The following is a 17,860-nucleotide window of genomic DNA, read 5'->3' as shown; positions in this document are numbered from 1 at the left end:
GCCCAACATTAACCCTGGGTCTCTGTCATCTTAAACTGTGTCTAGCTCTCCACAAGTGCCAGGCCCCTTCCCACCCCCCCCCACAAAGGTGACACTGTTCCCCTCAGAAGTACCATCACTCCACCTTGCTGGCTTGCCTGGCTCCTGCTGGTACCTCTCCCCAGTCTGAGTCAGACATGTCTCCTTGGGGTCCTAGGGCGTGACCCGCAACTTTCTCCAGTGGGCATCTGTGACACTGCCTGGAGTCACTGTCCCTAAGAGCAAAGTAGGGAATTCCCAGCATCCAACCCAGGCACCTAGGGGCCTGGAGAAGCAGAGGGTAACCAGGGGCAGTAGATATGGCTTCAGGCTACTTTGGCTAGGTTCTTAGAGGACAGAGAGCCTCAGGCAGGGCAGTCAGGGAGGAGACTATTCTGTACCAACCCAAAAAGTAGAAGGTTGCCATAAGAATGGAAATCTATAAATTGACAGGCTAGGAATTACCAATTACTTTATCACCTGGTTAAAATCCAGATTCTGTACCAGCTGTGGGCCTTTGGGCAAGCTATTTAACCTCCCTGAATCTCAGTCTTCTCATCTGTACAATGGAGATCATTATAGCTCTAAGTCAGGTTTGCTTAAAAGCAGTAAAACAGGGCAGCCCAGGTGGCTCAGCGGTTTAGCGCCGCCTTCAGCCCAGGGCGTGATCCTGGAGTCCGGAGATCAAGTCCCACGTCGGGCTCCCTGCATGGAGCCTGCTTCTCCCTCTGCCTGTGTCTCTGCCTCTCTCTCTGTGTCTCTCATGAATAAATAAATAAAATCTTAAAAAAAAAGAAAGCAGTAAAACAAGCTAACATATATAAAGCACTTAAGGCAGTGCCTGGCATAAAGAACCACTCAGTAAATATGGGTAATTATTATTGTTATTATTACTCATGGAACACTCATGCTGAAAGGCCTTTAGAGATCATCTAAATGAACTCCTACATTTTATAGTTGGAACTGAGGTAGGAAAGGGGAAGGTCTCACTGGAGCTCTGTCTAGCCCTCGCGTACCCAGAGCAGGACCAGATCGATAGGATCCCCTTCCAGGCCACTGGGGAGAGCTGGTGGGGGCTGCTGGGAATCAGCTGATATGCTGGCAGGATCCCAGCCTGGACTTTCCAATGACTTGGAGCCCAAAAGAGTCCCAACATCTTGGCTCTGTTTCTGGCAAAATCATTGAGCATATTTTAGGATCAGCAAAAACCCACAATGCCTTTGGCTGAGCACTTTTCCTCTTCTTGTTGAAGCCCAGGGGTATTTTCTAGGAAATTGAGTCCATCTGTTTCTGATTCATTTGTACTTAACTCATCACCAAGCTGTTTTGTAAGAGCCCTTTGATGTGAAAGCCGCCTTATCCCATAAGCCTCTGTAAGCCTTTATTTAGTCAACAGTAGGTAAATGGTCTCTCTGAAGAGGCCAGAGGCAGCTTCTTCATCTCCTTCAACACACTGGCCACAGAGGCAGCGTCTTGATCTCCCCCAACACACTGGCCAGGAGAAGGGAAAGTGTGGCCCTGGCACTCCCCTTCTTTGGGTCTGTCAGGGTCAAGTGACACCTCCTAACTCCGGTCCAGCCTGCAGTGAGGCCTCCCCAGCCACCTACCTCTCCTCTGGGGCTGAGACTCCTCTTTGTCCACTGTGCACAGCCTGTCCACGTGGATTTACGATTTCCTGAGTTTACGACTATCTGAGTTTCTTGAACTTGATTTCAAGTTCCTCAAAGATGAGAGGCCAGGTCTCCTAATTTGCCATGCCCCTGCCATCTCAGCATCATGTCTTGTACACAGTTATAGAGACCATTACTTCCAAACCAAAAATCTATGGAAAAGATCTCACAAGCTTAAGGGTTCCCAAAGGGACAGGGGTCAGAATTTTGAAACTGGGCCTGCCGTATACACAGCAAGCAGCTCAAAGAACCATCGATTGAACTGAACATAGAAGAGTATAAAGGGAAGAATCTGTCTCCCCTTCCCTCTGACATCCAGACAAAGCACTCTACAGTCTCAAATCTCCTCTGTTTCATATAGCAGGATGAAAAAAACACTGAAGAACCCCCTAATCCAATAGATGAAACTCTTCACTAAATTTAAGGGTGACTGAGTTATAAGGTACTCCTGGGAGAAGCCAAGCAAGGTGTTTTTTTTTTTTTAAGATTTTATTTATTTATTTATGAGAGACACAGAGAGAGAGAGAGAGAGAGGCAGAGACACAGGCAGAGGGAGAAGCAGGCTCCATGCAGGGAGCCCGACGCGGGACTAGATCCCGGGTCTCCAGGATCATGCCCCGGGCTGCAGGCGGCGACAAACCGCTGCGCCACCGGGGCTGCCCCAAGCAAGGTGTTTTAAGGGATGTCTCCCCGCTTTTTTAAAAAAAGATTTTAATTATTTATTCATGAAAGACACACACAGAGAGAGGCAGAGACACAGGCAGAGGGAGAAGCAGGCTCCATGCAGGGAGCCCGATGCGGGACTCGATCCTGGGACTCCAGGATCACGCCCTGAGCTGAAGGCAGGCACTAAACCGCTGAGGACCCAGGGATCCCCCTAAGGAATATCTCTAAATTTCAAGGCTCCACAACCAATGATCCAGAGGCATCTCTGTCAGAGGTAGGATCTCAGCAGGATCCCTACTGGGCTGGTCATCTTCTGTCATCTTTATTAAAGATGTATTTAGGGGTCTCTCAAAGGCAGGGGATGGTATATGCAATCCCATGGTTCTTGAATTGGAGTATATATCATAATCACACTCTGAGGGCTGGTTAAAACACAGATCACTAGGTCCCATCCCAGAGTTCCTGACTCAGTAAGTCTAGAGTGGGGGCTAAAATTGTATTTCTATCAAGTTTCCAGATATTGCTGATGCTATTGGTCTAGGGACCACACTTCGAGAACCACTGGTCTATTTCTTCAGTCCGAGGATGAAAATTTTAGGGGAGGGGTGTAGCTACCCAGTGCCGATGATTGTGCTTTATTTCCCTTTTCCTCTGAATGCTAACAACCCAAAGACGGCTGATAGTGGTGACAGTGCACCAACCACTCTGAAGTAGGCACTGTGCTTGGTGTCTACTTCATTCAATTCTTACAATTACCCTGTAGGTGGACACTCTCAATTTTACAGATGTACCCAAATGTGCACATAGGGGAAGCAAACATCCTCAAGGTCACACGCACTTAGCACCTGAGCTGGTGCACAGCAGGTGGCCAGCATATTCTCACCAAACAAGTGTATCCATGAATACAGATGGTAAGAGGCAGATCTGAATCCAAGTCGGACTCCAAAGCTCCAATTCATTCCACCATGTCAGCCGGAAGCATTTAAAGGTCATACAAGTTCTGTGAAGCAAAGGACTAAAGCTTTGTCTTTGTGTCTTTACCCTTCTCTGCCCCACTTTTTTTTTCTCTCTTTCCCTCCCTTCCTTCTCGATTTTATTAACAGTAGTGTTACACGAAAGCTGTTCTGAATCGAATGTACTGTCAAGATGTTCAGGGTTCGGGGTGCCTGGGTGGCTCAGCCAGTTACATGTCACCTCTTGGTTTTAGCTCAGGTCATGATCTCAGGGTCCTGATATTGAGCCCCAAGTCGGGCTCCACACTCAACCCAGAGTCTGCTTGTTCCTCTCCCTTCCCTCAGGTTCAAGCTCTCTAAAATACATACATACATATTTAAAAAGAAAAGTTCAGGGCTGGGGGCAGCCCCGGTGGTGCAGTGGTTTAGCACCGCCTGCAGCCCAGGGTGTGATCCTGGGGACCCGGGATCGAGTCCCACATCGGGCTTCCTGCATGGAGCCTGCTTCTCCCTCTGCCTGTGTCTCTGCCTCTCTCTGAATGAATAAATAAATAAATCTTAAAAAAAAAAAAAGTTCAGGGCTGGATCTAGGGGAGTGACAATGGAAAGAAATAGTAAGGAGCTGGTTCTAGAGGGGCAATGGGAGAGAAGTGGGACTATCAGCTAGAAGAAAGGAAGATTCCCAGGTTATGGGTTCACCAGCCTGGAGAACCATCATGGAATTATTAGGGACAAGGCACTGAGAATTAATTCAGGTGGTTGGCATGGCGAAAGTTCAACTGTTTTGGTTGGAACATTTTTTACAAAAATAATAGATATTCAGAGGAATCTGGGGGGCAAGGAAGAGAACTGTTTTTAATTTTCACCATTTTCAGCTGTTTGAACTTTCAACTGTACACCTTCATGTATTATCTGTATAAATAGAACACACTAATTTGTTTATATTGAAAAACTTAGAAACTACAAATAAGCAAAAGAAAACTTAAAAACCTGTAATTCTATGTAAACATTTTTTTAAAGACTTTATTCATGAGAGACACAGAGAGAGAGAGGCAGAAAACAGGCAGAGGGAGAAGCAGGCTCCATGTAGGGATCCCAAAATGGGACTCGATCCCAGGTCTCCAGGATCACGCCCTGGGCTGAAGGCGGCACTAAACCACTAAGCCACACAGGCTGCCCACTATGTAAACATTTTTTATGGGACCCCTGGGTGGCTCAGCGGTTGAGCATCTGCCTTTGGCTCAGGGCAGGATCCTGGATTCCCGGGATCAAGTCCCACATCGGGCTCTTTGCATGGAGCTTGCTTCTCCCTCTGCCTATGTCTCTGTCTCTCTCTGTGCGTGTCTCTCATGAATAAATAAAATTTTTTTTTTTTTAATTTATGATAGTCACAGAGAGAGAGGGAGAGGCAGAGACACAGGCAGAGGGAGAAGCAGGCTCCATGCACTGGGAGCCCGACGTGGGATTCGATCCCGGGTCTCCAGGATCGCACCCTGGGCCAAAGGCAGGCGCCAAACCGCTGCGCCACCCAGGGATCCCCTAAATAAAATATTTTTAAAAAAATAAACATTTTTTATAAGAGTAGGTTCCCTTTGCTCTGTTTTGTAACTTGATTTTTTTGTCTATACATCATGACCATGATCCCTTTCATAATATTGTCTTCTTTAATGTCAGCTTCAGTGGCTGCATGCTATCACATTCTATACCTATACCATAATGTATATAACTGATCCTCTATTATCTAATTTTTAAAAAAGATTTTATTTATTTATTCATAAGAGACACACAGAGGGAGAGAGGCAGAGACACAGGCAGAGAGAGAAGCAGGCTCCATGTAGGGAGCCTGACGTGAGACTCCAGGTCTCCAGGATCAGGCCCTGGGATGAAGGCAGCGCTAAACTGCTGAGCCACCCAGGCTGCCCTCTATTACTTATTCTAATTTGTTCTCAATTAGTTGCTATTATGAATTTCAGTTTATTTTTGGACTATTACCTTTTAGTCATAATAGGATCACTCATGGTTTAAGAAAACCCAATTGGGAAAAAAATTGTTTAAAGATTCTTCCCAGGCAGCCCTGGTGGCTCAGCGGTTAAGTGCCGCCTTCAGCCTAAGGTGTGATCCTAGTGTCCAGGGATCAAGTCCCATGTCTGGCTCCCTGCATGGAGCCTGCTTCTCCCTCTGCCTGTGTCTCTGCCTCTCTCTCTGTGTCTCTCATGAATAAATAAATAAAATTTATAAATAAATAAATAAATGATTCTTCCCACTTTATCACATAAGAAATAAATACTGGGGAGATGCCTTGTGGCTCAGTGATTGAGCATCTGCCTTTGGCTCAGGGTGTGATCCCAGGTTCTAGGATAAGTCCTGCATCGGGCTCCCCACATGGAGCCTGCTTCTCCCTCTGCCTGTGTCTCTGCCTCTCTTTTTCTATGTCTCTCATGAATACATAAATAAAATCTTAAGAAAAAAATTTTTAGGGTCTCCCCGGTGGTCAGCGGTTTAGAGCAGCCTTCGTTCGGCCCAGGGCCTGATCCTGGAGACCCATGATTGAGTCCTGCATCAAGCTCCCTCTGGGAAGCCTGCTTCTCCCTCTGCCTGTGTTGTGTCTCTGCCTCTTTCTGTGTCAATTATGAATAAATAAAATCTTTAAAAAAAAAGAAAAAAGAAAAAAATCGTTGTTTTTTTTTTTAAAGGTTTTTATTTATTCATGAGAAACGCAGAGAAAGAGGCACAGACAGAGGCAGAGGGAGAAGCAGGCTCCATGCAGGGAGCCTGATGTGGGACATGATCTCGGGTCCCCAGGATCACGCCCTGGGCTGAAGGGGGCGCTAAACCGCTGAGCCACCCGGGATGCCCCAGAAAAAAATCTTAAAATAAATATTGGGGCACCTGGGGCTTAGTCCATTAAGCATCTATCTGCCTTCAGCTCAAGTCACGATCCTAGAGTAGTGGGATCAAGTCCCACATCGGGCTCCCTGCTCAGCGGGGAGTCTCCTTCTCCCTGCTGCTCCCCCTGCTTGTGCTCTCTATCAAATAAATAAAATATTTTGTAAAAAGGAAATAAAGAGATGTTTCAGTAGGAATTATCTTGTATAATACTTCCTAGTTTATGTAAGCTCTGTTAAAAGCTTTCCAATTTTATGGAATGTGGATTATTTCTTAATAACAAACAAAAATCCTTTCTTGCTGGGAGTTAGATGACCCAGGCTCCAAATATTGCCCTGTGACCTCATGCAAGCATAACCTTTCAGGAGTCCTTCTCAGACCTGGTGTAACAACTCCCAGTTCTCAAAGGTGTCCTGGGCTTCAGATGAGATGATGGACAGGAAGGAATGAATACTGGAAACTATATTACTGTTCTTCATTCATAATCATCAATGCAGGAAACAACCCATTCCATGGGTCAGCAGTAAAAGGACAAAAACGAAACAGAACACCTGGATGTATCCATACAATGAAATACAAGTCAGGCATAAAAAGGAAAAAACGACTGATGGTCAATAACACAGGCAAATCTTTTATATATATATATTAAGATTTTATTTATTCATCAGAGACACAGAGAGAGAGAGAGGCAGAGACACAGGCAGAGGGGAAGCAGGCTCCACTCAGGGAATCTGACATGGGACTTGATCCCGGGACTCCAGGATCAGGCCCTGGGCTGAAGGCGGCGCTAAACCGCTGAGCCATCTGGGCTGCCCAACACAGACAAATCTGAAAAACATTATGCTAAGCAGAAGAAGGTGGGCACAAAAGAGTTCATACTGAATGATTCTATTTATATTCTGGAAAATGCAAAAACTATGGGGACAGCAATCAGGCCAGTGGTTGAACAAAACTAGGGGTAAAGGGAGGGGACTGCCCTTTAAGAACATGGGGGAACTTTTTGGGGAGATGGAAATATTCTATATCTGACTGTGGTAATGGTTACACGACTATATACATTTATCAAAACTCATTGAGCTGCATACTTAAGAAGAGTGAGTTTTTAAAAAGATTTTATTCATTTGAGAGAGAGAGAGCACAAGTGGGGTGCCTGAGTCACCCAGGTGCCCCAAAGAGTTTTTTTTTTAAGATTTTATTTACTTATTCATGAGAGACACAGAGAGAGAGAGAGGCAGAAACACAGGCAGAGGGAGAAGCAGGCTCCCTGCAGGGAGCCTGATGTGGGACTGGATCCTGGGACTCTAGGATCAGGCCCTGGGCCCAAGGCTAAACTACCGAGCCACCCAGGCTGCCCACCAAAAAGAGTTTTACTGCATGTAAGTTATGCCTTAATAAACCTGATTCCCCCCCACACACACACAAAAAAAAACTTGATTCCCCTCAAAAAAGAAAAAAAAAGGAAAAAAGAGGCAACACAAAACTATAGTACCATCCAAATACAAGGTTTCATCCATCAGACATTATCTGTAATGCTTTTCATAGAAATTCTGAAGTATCTTTGTGAAATATAACAAAAAAAAATGCAATCCAGAAAAGACTAAATATGCTTCAGGAAGATATCTGTTAAAAAAAAAAAAAAGGAAGATATCTGTTGTTGGGTTATCTGCCCTTTGGAAAGGCCATTTCTACACTCTAGCAAATGTTCCTGTGTGAGGCAGCTGGTCCCACTGTGGAGCAGCTGACCACTTGGACTGTTTGGGGATTTTCCTGGTCATCACCAGTTTGGTTTTGTTGTTGTTGTTTAAATCACCAGAATAAAAAGAAACTCTGTCAGATCCAAGTTGTAAATATTTCTTCTACCCCAGGACAGTCCTTTTTCCTCCAGGGAAAGAACACAAGTATTTCTGGTTGATCTTCTCTTGGTCTGACCATTGCCATCTTAATGAACACTGTGCTCCAAAAGCAAATAAAATACAAAATAAGAATGACCTGCAGCCAAAAACTAGGCTAACAGACAGATTTCGAGGCTGAATAGGAACAAGAGTGAATCGATGCGAAGATGAAGTGCTCATACTAAGGAAGACCCTGCTCAAATCCCCCAGCATTGCAGCAAAATCCCTACCTAACCATCTAAAGGCCTTGATCAATACCCCTGATTCAATAGATTATATTTGTGACAAGATTCCAATACAATAAAAGTGACTGGAGGGGTTCCTGGAGTTCATAATGAAATCTGAACCAGTGCAAATGGGAGTGAGGATATACTTTCTTTTTGCACAGAAATAGAGGTGCTGAAAAGATAAAGTGTCAGTTATCTGTGCATGCAGTTTATCGCCCCACTCCCACAGGAACAGAGCTCTGGCACAAGAGCATTTGTGGAATCACAGACCAAGGAACTCAGCTGCTGGTGGAAGATGGCTTTTGGAAGATGGGTGCCCAGAGTGGCTGGCTGCCTTATACTCAAGATTTATCTGTATGATCTCTGTTAAAACTAACCAACGATCAAACTAACTTCCCCAGATGTACTCTAAAGCTAGGTAGATGGGTTAACAGTCCTGCCATGGAGGATCTACACACAGCCTCATTTCATTTCATTGGTCAACAGGACCAGTGACCAGGTGGGGGTGGGGAGTAGAGGAGCTTATTGATGCCAAGTGTTAGGGTCACTGAGCTGAAAAACAAATCTTATCAAGATGCTCACAGCCTATGGGGGAAGAGAATCCTGGAAAGAAATGACAATTTGATAATGAATAGCTCACTTAGTTGAGCAGGCATCCGGATCTGCCCAGTAGCCCTGTGAGGCAAGAACTATACCCATTTCACAAATGAGGAAACTTAAGTTCTGAGAGATCAGGAACTTGCCTGAGGTCACACAGTTGGAAATCAGAGGAGGCAGGACTAGAACCGAGCATTTTAACTCCAGAGCCTCACTCCCAGGTTCTGTAGCAGATGTATTAATTGAGGCCAGATCTCCTTATCATGGCCTGGAGATGTCAGGGGAGGCCCTCAGAAGTGCTCTGGATGCTACGTTTTTTTTTGGTTTTTTTTTGTTTTTTTTTTTTAAGATTTTATTTATGGGCAGCCCTGGTGGCTCAGCGGTTTAGTGCCGCCTTCAGCCTGGGGTATGATCCTGGAGATCTAGGACTGAGTCCCATGTCAGGCTCCCTGCATGGAGCCTGCTTCTCCTTCTGCCTGTGTCTCTCATGAATAAATAGATTCTTAAAAAAAAATAAAGATTTTATTTATTTATTCATGATAGACACACACACACAGAGGCAGAGACATAGGCAGAGGGAGAAGCAGGCTCCCCGGAGGGAGCTTGATGCAGGACTCGATCCCCGGTCTCCAGGATCAGGCCCCAGGTTGAAGGCAGTGCTAAACCGCTGAGCCACCAGGGCTGCCCTGGATGCTATATCTTGAAGCATGGGCAAGCACCATAGGCCCAAGAGGAAAAGAGGCAGATGGCCTCATGGCTTGGCAGCTGTCATCAGTCTGATAGACCAGCCACTCTTGTACAGGATACATGCCAGGACAAAAGGGAGATGGAGGGGTACAAGGTATAGGCAGGGCCAGACTGTGAGGGTTTGGTGTGCTACGAGGTTTGGGCTTTACCCTAGATACCATGCAGTTATGAGCATTTGGATCTGTCTGCTCACATGAGACTTGCCCCTAAGAATGCTCACACAGGAAACAGGTCAGATTGCAGAAGCTATGAGGTTGAAGATGGGCGGGGCCATCAGGAAGCCACTGTTGTGACCCAGGCGGGACAGGAAGGCCTGAATTGGGCAGGGAAAGGAGCTCTTTCATCAGAATCTGTCTAGTGGGGTGCCTGGGTGGCTCAGTGGTTGAGCATCTGCCTTTGGCTCAGGGCGTGATCCCGAGGTCCTGGGATCAAGTCCCACATCAGGCTCCCCACAGGGAGCCTGCTTCTCCCTCTGCCTATGTCTCTGTGTCTCTCATGAATAAATAAAATCTTTAAAAAAGGGGGGAGGGAAGGGGTACTTGGGTGGCTCAGTGGTTGAGTGTCTGCCTTTGGATCAGGTAGTGATCCCAGGGTCCTGGGATCGAGTCCCACGCTGTCCTTTCTGCATGGAGCCTGCTTCTCCCTGTGTCTCTGCCTCTTTCTCTGTCTCTCATGAATATAAATAAATAAAATCTTAAAAAAATAAAAAGATTTTATTTATTTCTTTGAAAGAGAGTGTGGGATGCCTGGGTGGCTCAGCAGTTAAAGCATCTGCCTTTGGCTCAGGTTGTAATCCTGGGGACCCGGGATCGAGTCCCACATCGGGCTCCCTGCATTGAGCCTGCTTCTCCCTCTGCCTGTGTCTCTGCCTCTCTCTCTGTGTCTCTCATGAATAAATAAATAAAATCTTAAAAAAAAAGAGAGAGAGTGTGTATGAGTTTGGTGGCGGGGGTGGAGTGGGGGGGACGGGACAAACGAAGAGGAAGAGAATCCTCAAGCAAATTCCCTGTTGAGCACAGAGCCTGCTTGATCTCACAACCTTAAAATCATGACCTGAACTGAAATCGAGTTGGACATTTAACTGAGCCACCTAGGTAACCCAGTTCTGCAGATTATAGACTTCCCAAGTCTCCGCAATCCTGTGAGCCCATCCTTGAAAATCAATCAACTCTGGATGCCTGGGTGGCTCAGTGGTTGAGCATCTGCCTTTGGCTCAGGGCATGATCCTCGGGTCTTGGGATTGTCCCACATCTGGCTCCCTGCAGGGAGTCTGCATCTCTCTCTCTGTCTCTGCCTCTCTTTGTGTCTCTCATGAATAAATAAAATCTTTAAAAAGAAAAAATCAATCTCTCTATGATTTGTAAACATGCTGCAGCCACAAGAAAGAATGTACTTTATTGTACTCATATGGAAAGTTCTCCAAGATATATTAAGGTCAGTACATATAGCGTATAATAATCTGTAAACACCAAAAAGAGTCGAAATTTAAATTCCTATTGCTTATGTGGGGGGAAACTGAGTAAATGGGAGATAAGGTAGAAGGATATTTTTGCTTAATTCCTTTTTATACTCTGATAAATGCACATTTTCTTTGACCCAGGAATTCAACAACCATATATTTACCTTATAAATACACTTCCACATGTGCAAAATGACATACATACAAAAATATTCAGATACAGCATCATTTATATAAGAAAAAGAATGGAACAACCTAAACACCTACCAGTAGAAAACCAGTTAAATAAATCATCCATTTCAAGAAAAAGGGTGCATCCGTTACAAAAAATGAAGCTGCTCTGTTTTATTTTTTGTTTGTTTTTCCCTCACTCCATTCAGATGTGGAATGATTTCCAAGTGAAGTAGAAAAAAGCAAAATGCATGATGCTGTATGTACACTATGCTACCACTTGGGTGGGAAGAAAATTAAACTCTATGCTATGTATTTGCAAATGCAAGAAATATGTCCAGAATAACAGAAAATAAACTGTAACAGTGGTTGCCTGGGGAAAGGAACTAGGTAACTGGAAATGGGAGTGAGAAGGAATTACATTACAAGGTACCTTTTGGGGATGCCTGGGTGGCTTAGTGGTTGAGCGTCTGCCTTCAGCTCAGGGCATGATCCTGGAATTCCGGGATCGGGATAGAGTCCCACATCTGGCTCCCTGCTTCTCCCTCTGCCTATGTCTCTGCCTCTCTCTTTCTGTGTGTCTCTCATGAATAAATAAATAAAATCTTAAAAAAAAAAAACAAAAACAAAAACAATGCACCTTTTGAACCATGGGCATGTATTATTTATTCAAAAGTTTTAAAAATTCCTGAGGAGGAGGGAAGAGGTAAGAGGAGTAGAAATCACATGCTAGGTGGGGGCGTAAAGTCATAGGAACATGAAGCATTCATATGCTATGCTTTCCATGACTTTTTTTAAAAAGATTATTTATTTATTTATTTATTTATTTATTTATTTATTTATTTATTTATTTATTTATGAATGAGAGGCACACAGAGAGAGGCAGAGACACAGGCAGAGGGAGAAGCAGGCTCCATGCAGGAGCCTGACTTGGGACTCAATCCTGGGTCTCCAGGATCACGCCCTGGGCTGAAGGCGGCGCTAAACCCCTGAGCCACCAGGGCTGCCCTTTTCATGACGTTTTAACCTGAATCTGCCCTGAGCTGCTCTTACAAGTTCTATCTTTGGACCACAGCTAATTTCACTCAAAACTCAGGGCCTTCACCAAAACCAGGAAAATAATTGTTGGAAGATTAGAGGAGTAGCACTTTGTAAAGGGATGACTCTTTCATGCATTGAGACAACTGGATTCAGACCTTTTCTTTAGAACCTTTTTTATTCATCATCTGACCAACAGAGAAGGTCAGCCTGAACCCAAACAAGTGAAAATAGCCTCATTACAACACAACACAGGGCACAACCCAAAATGAGAAAAGAGGTTGGCCTCAGTTCTTTTCAGAACAGAGGAAGCAAGTATTTATACACAGGTGCCCCATTAAAAGCTGATTAGCTATGCACCATCACCACCACCACCACCACAAACGCAGAGGGCGTAGAAAAATTGCTGGGGGCTCCCCACGTGTGTCAGCCATAAATAAGTCTTTCCCTTTTTGAGGGGAGGGTGATCAGCCTGCATCTTGAGTGATGGCACCATCTGTTTACTCTGAAATTTTGATAGGGAGGTAACCTCTGAATTTCCTCCCCTGAATTTGAGATGCAACAACAGCCTGTCTGAATAGCTAAGAAGCATCCTGGGAGATAGGTGGTGGAGGTTCCCCTAAACAAAGAATTCACAGAGTAATTGTGTGGGGCTCCTTAAGTACTTAATCCTGTTGTTTTCCAGAAACCTTTGCACCTGGGCTCCCAAGAAGCAAGCAGACCCCATATCAGCACCCCACAGGCCTGTGAGTGAGGTGCCTCTCTGAGGAGCCACCATGGAAGAGAAGGGAGCAGGGAAGGGGCCAGAAATCAGCTCAAACACTCCATGCTGGTTCTGACTCGCTCCATCTCGTGCAGGAAGCTGTAGAACTGAGGCAAGGTTAATTCTGGGGAGAGAAAATTCAGCTTCACGTAAATGTTTCCAACTCCACAGAATCATCCAAGAAAATGAATTTCCACCCAGAGATTTTTTTTTTCTTTTTTGACTTAGTACATCTAAGCAGCTCTTGATGGGTAATTGACCATAATAAAGAACTGAAAACCTTGAACATAGAAAGGTTCTCGGCTCCATACAAAAGTGGAAAATTTAAAAATGGCATAACTCCACAGCACAAAGACATGAAAGGGCATTATTCAGGATGTTCAGCAGCAAGAGCTGCTTGCTCTTCAGTCTTCGTCATCCCTTCTCCCTGAGCTTTCCGTTTTCAAAGAGGCTCTTCAACTGTGGGGTCTCTAGCCTGCTGATGGCTTATTATTTATGAGAGGAGAGGCAGTGGAATGGCTACTCCACAGCTCAGGTATGACTTATTTCCCAGAAAAAAATGATTTGTGGTGCTTCACAAGCCCACTGACTAAAGAGAACATGGAAAAAGTGAAAAGGTTCCAGTGGGAATTCAGACTCACCTATGTACACATTTTCAGTTTGATTTCCTTTCTTAACCACCAACTTTAACTGATTAAAAAAAACAAAGGAAAAAAAATTAATTAAAATGATGACAACTGGGCAAAGAAATTCTCAAAATCCTTTCACTTAAACATCAAAGCATCCAGCTTCTGACTTGAGATTCAAACAGGAGGGATCCCTGGGTGGCTCAGTGGTTTTAGCACCTGCCTTTGGCCCAGGGCGTGGTCCTGGAATCTGAGGATCGAGTCCCACATGGGGCTCTCTGCATGGAGCCTGCTTCTCTCTCTGCCTCTATGTCTCTCATGAGTAAATAAATAAAATCTTAAACACACACACACACACACACACACAAATAGGTTTTTTGGTTCTGGATCCACAATCACCAAAACTTCTAACAATCTGCATGATTACAGAACAATCAAGCTTTTAAGAACAATATCAGGGGGATCCCTGGGTGGCTCAGCGGTTCGGCACCTGCCCTAGGCCCAGGGCGTGGTCCTGGAAACCCGGAATCCAGTCCCACATAGGGCTCCCTGCATGGAGCCTGCTTCTCCCTCTGCCTGTGTCTCTGCCTCTCTCTCTCTGTGTTTCTCATGAATAAATAAATAAAATCTTAAAAAAAAAAAAGAACAATATCAGGATCCTATTAATCTGAGAGCAGGTGTGTTAGTGACCACATTTTTGGCTGACAACACTGCTCTGAGATACACAAGGCATTTCAGTGAACATCCACTAAATTGGGTATTCAAAAAAATCCAATGTTGATTTAATAATTTTTAACCAAGTCAAAACTCTACCCATTTTCACAGATCAGGAGACTTACTTGTAAAAAAATACTTCCCACTTTCTCCAGTTCACTGCTTCCGGATGTCACTGTGACACAAAAGAGAAAAGGGGCGGGTTGACAATGGACCTATTCTGAACACCCCAATCTTGCAGGCTGTCCAGCAGAAGCCATGTAGAGATGAGTATGAGGACAGCAAAACATGCTCTTCAGGAAGTCAACTTACAGGGAGCCGTAGATAGAAATGAGCTGCCAAATGCCAGCGGCAATACAAAGAGGCAGCAGTTGTTGGTCCCAACAGCCTGTGAGGACTGAGGACATGTCCTCCCTATGGAAACTATCTGAAAGCCTCTGCAATCCCACCCTACATCTCCCAAATGACCCAGGACTGGCTCTAACTAGTTACCTCCAAATTTCCACTCCATATCTATAAGCTGGTTAATCATCAGAGTCTGTCCTATGGCCCATCGAGCAAGGGTTGGGGCATTCTGCTTCCACTGAAACAAAAGCAAAAAGCCAAAGTCATAACAATGGGGAAAATACCACCTCTTCATTCTGCCCCCAACACAGCAATGTTCAGTATTTATACAGACAAGGGGAAGAATGCACAGCTGAGGGCTTGGCCTATATGTACAGATCTGGGGGATGAGGGCTGTAAAGAGGGGCAGAAGATGATATCAATGTTTTCTTTCATTTCAAGATTTAGTCCCAGGTTGGGACAAAAACTGCGTGATGATTAAAGTCCGTCAAATCAGAGGCAAAAAAATCAAAGATGCACTAAAGAGTGCCATTTAAATGCTGTATGTATGTCATTTGCATGAAAGCTATTAAGCTGGGGAAATGACATAGAATTATTGATGGTTTTCCTTAGTCAGCATTCTCATTTGTTTCTTTTCATGAAATAAAAGCAAACAATCTTAACCTTGATTAAGAGGAATTATGATACCTTTTCAGAAAAGTAAGTGGCTTTCTCCTCACTAAGACCTGTAATAGAACAAAAAGAGACTTTAACATAATAAAAGAGTTGTCAGGCCTGTCACCCCCGAGCAACCTTGGTGATGACCTACCAAGAGTTATGAAATCAGCCCGGACCTGATCAGCTGTGAGACTCTTCTTCAAGGCACCTGGGAAACAGGGGAGTAATCAGTTAAAAAGCGGTATCAGTTAATCAACTGGCAGTAAGTATCAATAGACACAACTGATATGACAGAGAGGGCAAAGGGGATGATACACAAAAGACTTGGCTAGCTCCGGGAAAAATCTCAATCCAGCTATGGAGAAAAGGCCCATAGGAAACAACTGGAGAGGGCAGCCCTGGTGGCTCAGCGGTTTAGCACTGCCTTCAGCTCAGGGCCTGGTCCTGGGGACCTGGTATCGAGTCCCACATTGGGCTCCCTGCGTGGAGCCTGCTTCTCCCTCTGCCTGTGTCTCTGCCTCTCTCTCTCCCTGTGTCTCTCATGAATAAATAAATAAAATATTAAAAAAAAAGGAAACAACTGGAGAATAGGACAGCATACTTTATTTATTGTACAACACAAGTGTTTACCCCTCCAGAAAGGACAAAAGAAGTCAGAGAGCAGAAAGGACTTTATGGACTTGGGGTTGGGGGTACCTGATGTGAGAAAAGAATAAGGCCACGGATTCCTGGAGCAGAGTCGGGGGAACTCAATGTCAGGCTGGGCATAAGGGCAACAGCCTGGAGCTGCACTGGGCAATACATAACCACTTAAGAGGTGTGGTTATTTAAACTTTATTTTTCTCCTAGCACTCCTATATATATATATATATATATATTTTTTTTTTTTTAAAGATTTTATTTATTTATTCATGAGAGACACAGAGTGGGGGGGGGCAGAGAACAGGCAGAGGGAGAAACAATCTCTATGCAGGAGGCCTGATGTGGGACTCGATCCTAGGACCCCAGGATCACACCCCGGGCCGAAGGCAGGGGTTAAACCGCAGAGCCACCCAGGCTACCCACTCCCTTATATTTTAATTCATTAAAATCAAACAAAATTTGGGCCACCTGGGTGGCTCAGTGGTTATGAGTCTGCCTTCGGCTCAGAGCTAATCCCAGGATCTGGGATTGAGTCCCACATCGGGCTCCTTGCAGGGAGCCTGCCTCTCCCTCTGCCTGCATCTCTGCCTCTCTCTGTGTCTCTCATTAATAAATAAATAAAATCTTAAAAAAAAATCAAACAAAATTTAAAATTCTGTTCCTCAGTGGCACTGTTTCAAGTCGATAGCCCCATGGGTCCACTGGCCAGGGATCAGAGACCATCTCCACCATTTAGATAGTTCTATTGGACAGCGGTGCCAGAGAATCAGCTTTCAGGAAGTAAATGAAGGATGCTAACAGTTGGCCTCTACAATTCACAAGTCACTTCCAGAGGAGTCTAGTAAAGCTTCCCCTTGTGAGCCCCAAGAGTACACCCCGTGGGGGCTGCTTTGTTCTGTTTGCCTGAGGTCCAATTCCTGAAAACAAAGTGTTGCCAGCAATCTGGGCTTTTCAACATTTAACATCAGGCTACAGCCCAGAATCACAATTTGGCAAGTGCTTTAAAATTTTCCACTTCTTAGTCTTCCAGAAGATGACTAATTAAAGAATAAGGAGACCTTTACCACCATCCAGGGAGGGCCCTGGAGTAATATGCTAAAGACCAACTCCCCGCCCTGAGCTCACTCCTGAAAAACAATCCTAAAGGCTGGCTGTCCCCTGCAAAATAAACCATGTCAACAAAGGGAGGAAATCTTTTATCGCCAAAATCAGACTGAGCAAGGAAGCCATAGGGAAATAAAAAAAAAAACGCAAGACACCAGGAAACCTTGGCCATGAAGGCCCTCCAAGAAGGCCACTTCCTAGCCAATTCAATTAATTCGTAACTACCACATGTACATCTAGCTCAAATCTGATATTTTGCTTGATGATCCCAAAATACTCTGAAGTGGGGATTACTATTGAAACCTTTAATTTACCAGGAAACTAAAGATCAGAAAGATTAAGCTTTTGGGGAGAGAATATGGCAAAGCCACATAGTCAACAACTGCACTGCCAAAAAGTCACCCAAAAGATATGCTCCCAAGAGCACACTGAAATATCCATAGGAAGCTTTTTAGCAATGTCGGTACTAAAGATAAAATGTCAGGAACAGTGCACTGGTTTGGTGCATCCACACAACAGCCTGGGTGCCAAGGTGATTTTGTTAAAACTTAAGTCAGACCATGCATGTCTCTGCCCTGTTCAAAACCTTCTAATAGCTTCAGCTTCACTCACAATAATATCCAAAGCTCTTATAATGCCCTGCAGGAACTGGCGGTCTCTAGAACCCCTAAACTCTTCGCTCTCT

The 17,860-nt window shown here is 44.7% G+C and overlaps 1 protein-coding gene across 3 annotated transcripts in view; it reads right to left on the bottom strand.

Annotated features, from left to right (window-relative positions):
- Positions 1-17,860, bottom strand: part of COMMD7 (COMM domain containing 7) — a 69,343-nt gene that overhangs the window by 38,577 nt on the left and 12,906 nt on the right. For 2 of the 3 annotated variants that reach the window (XM_055303228.1, XM_055303236.1), the window contains exons 4-9: positions 15,581-15,637; positions 15,460-15,497; positions 14,920-15,010; positions 14,553-14,602; positions 13,729-13,777; positions 12,484-13,211 (exon numbers count right to left, since the gene is read on the bottom strand). In XM_055303228.1, the coding sequence (XP_055159203.1) occupies positions 13,135-13,211; positions 13,729-13,777; positions 14,553-14,602; positions 14,920-15,010; positions 15,460-15,497; positions 15,581-15,637 (362 nt within the window). In that variant the 3' untranslated portion in view covers positions 12,484-13,134. Of the gene's footprint in view, positions 1-12,483; positions 13,212-13,728; positions 13,778-14,552; positions 14,603-14,919; positions 15,011-15,459; positions 15,498-15,580; positions 15,638-17,860 lie in introns of those variants that run through there. The other variant, XR_008661559.1, reaches the window with a different exon arrangement.

This window comes from Nyctereutes procyonoides, unplaced genomic scaffold, assembly GCF_905146905.1.
Source record: "Nyctereutes procyonoides isolate TBG_1078 unplaced genomic scaffold, NYPRO_anot_genome, whole genome shotgun sequence".
In the NCBI taxonomy this organism is placed as follows: domain Eukaryota; kingdom Metazoa; phylum Chordata; class Mammalia; order Carnivora; family Canidae; genus Nyctereutes; species Nyctereutes procyonoides.
This window is presented reverse-complemented; position numbering and strand designations above follow the sequence as displayed.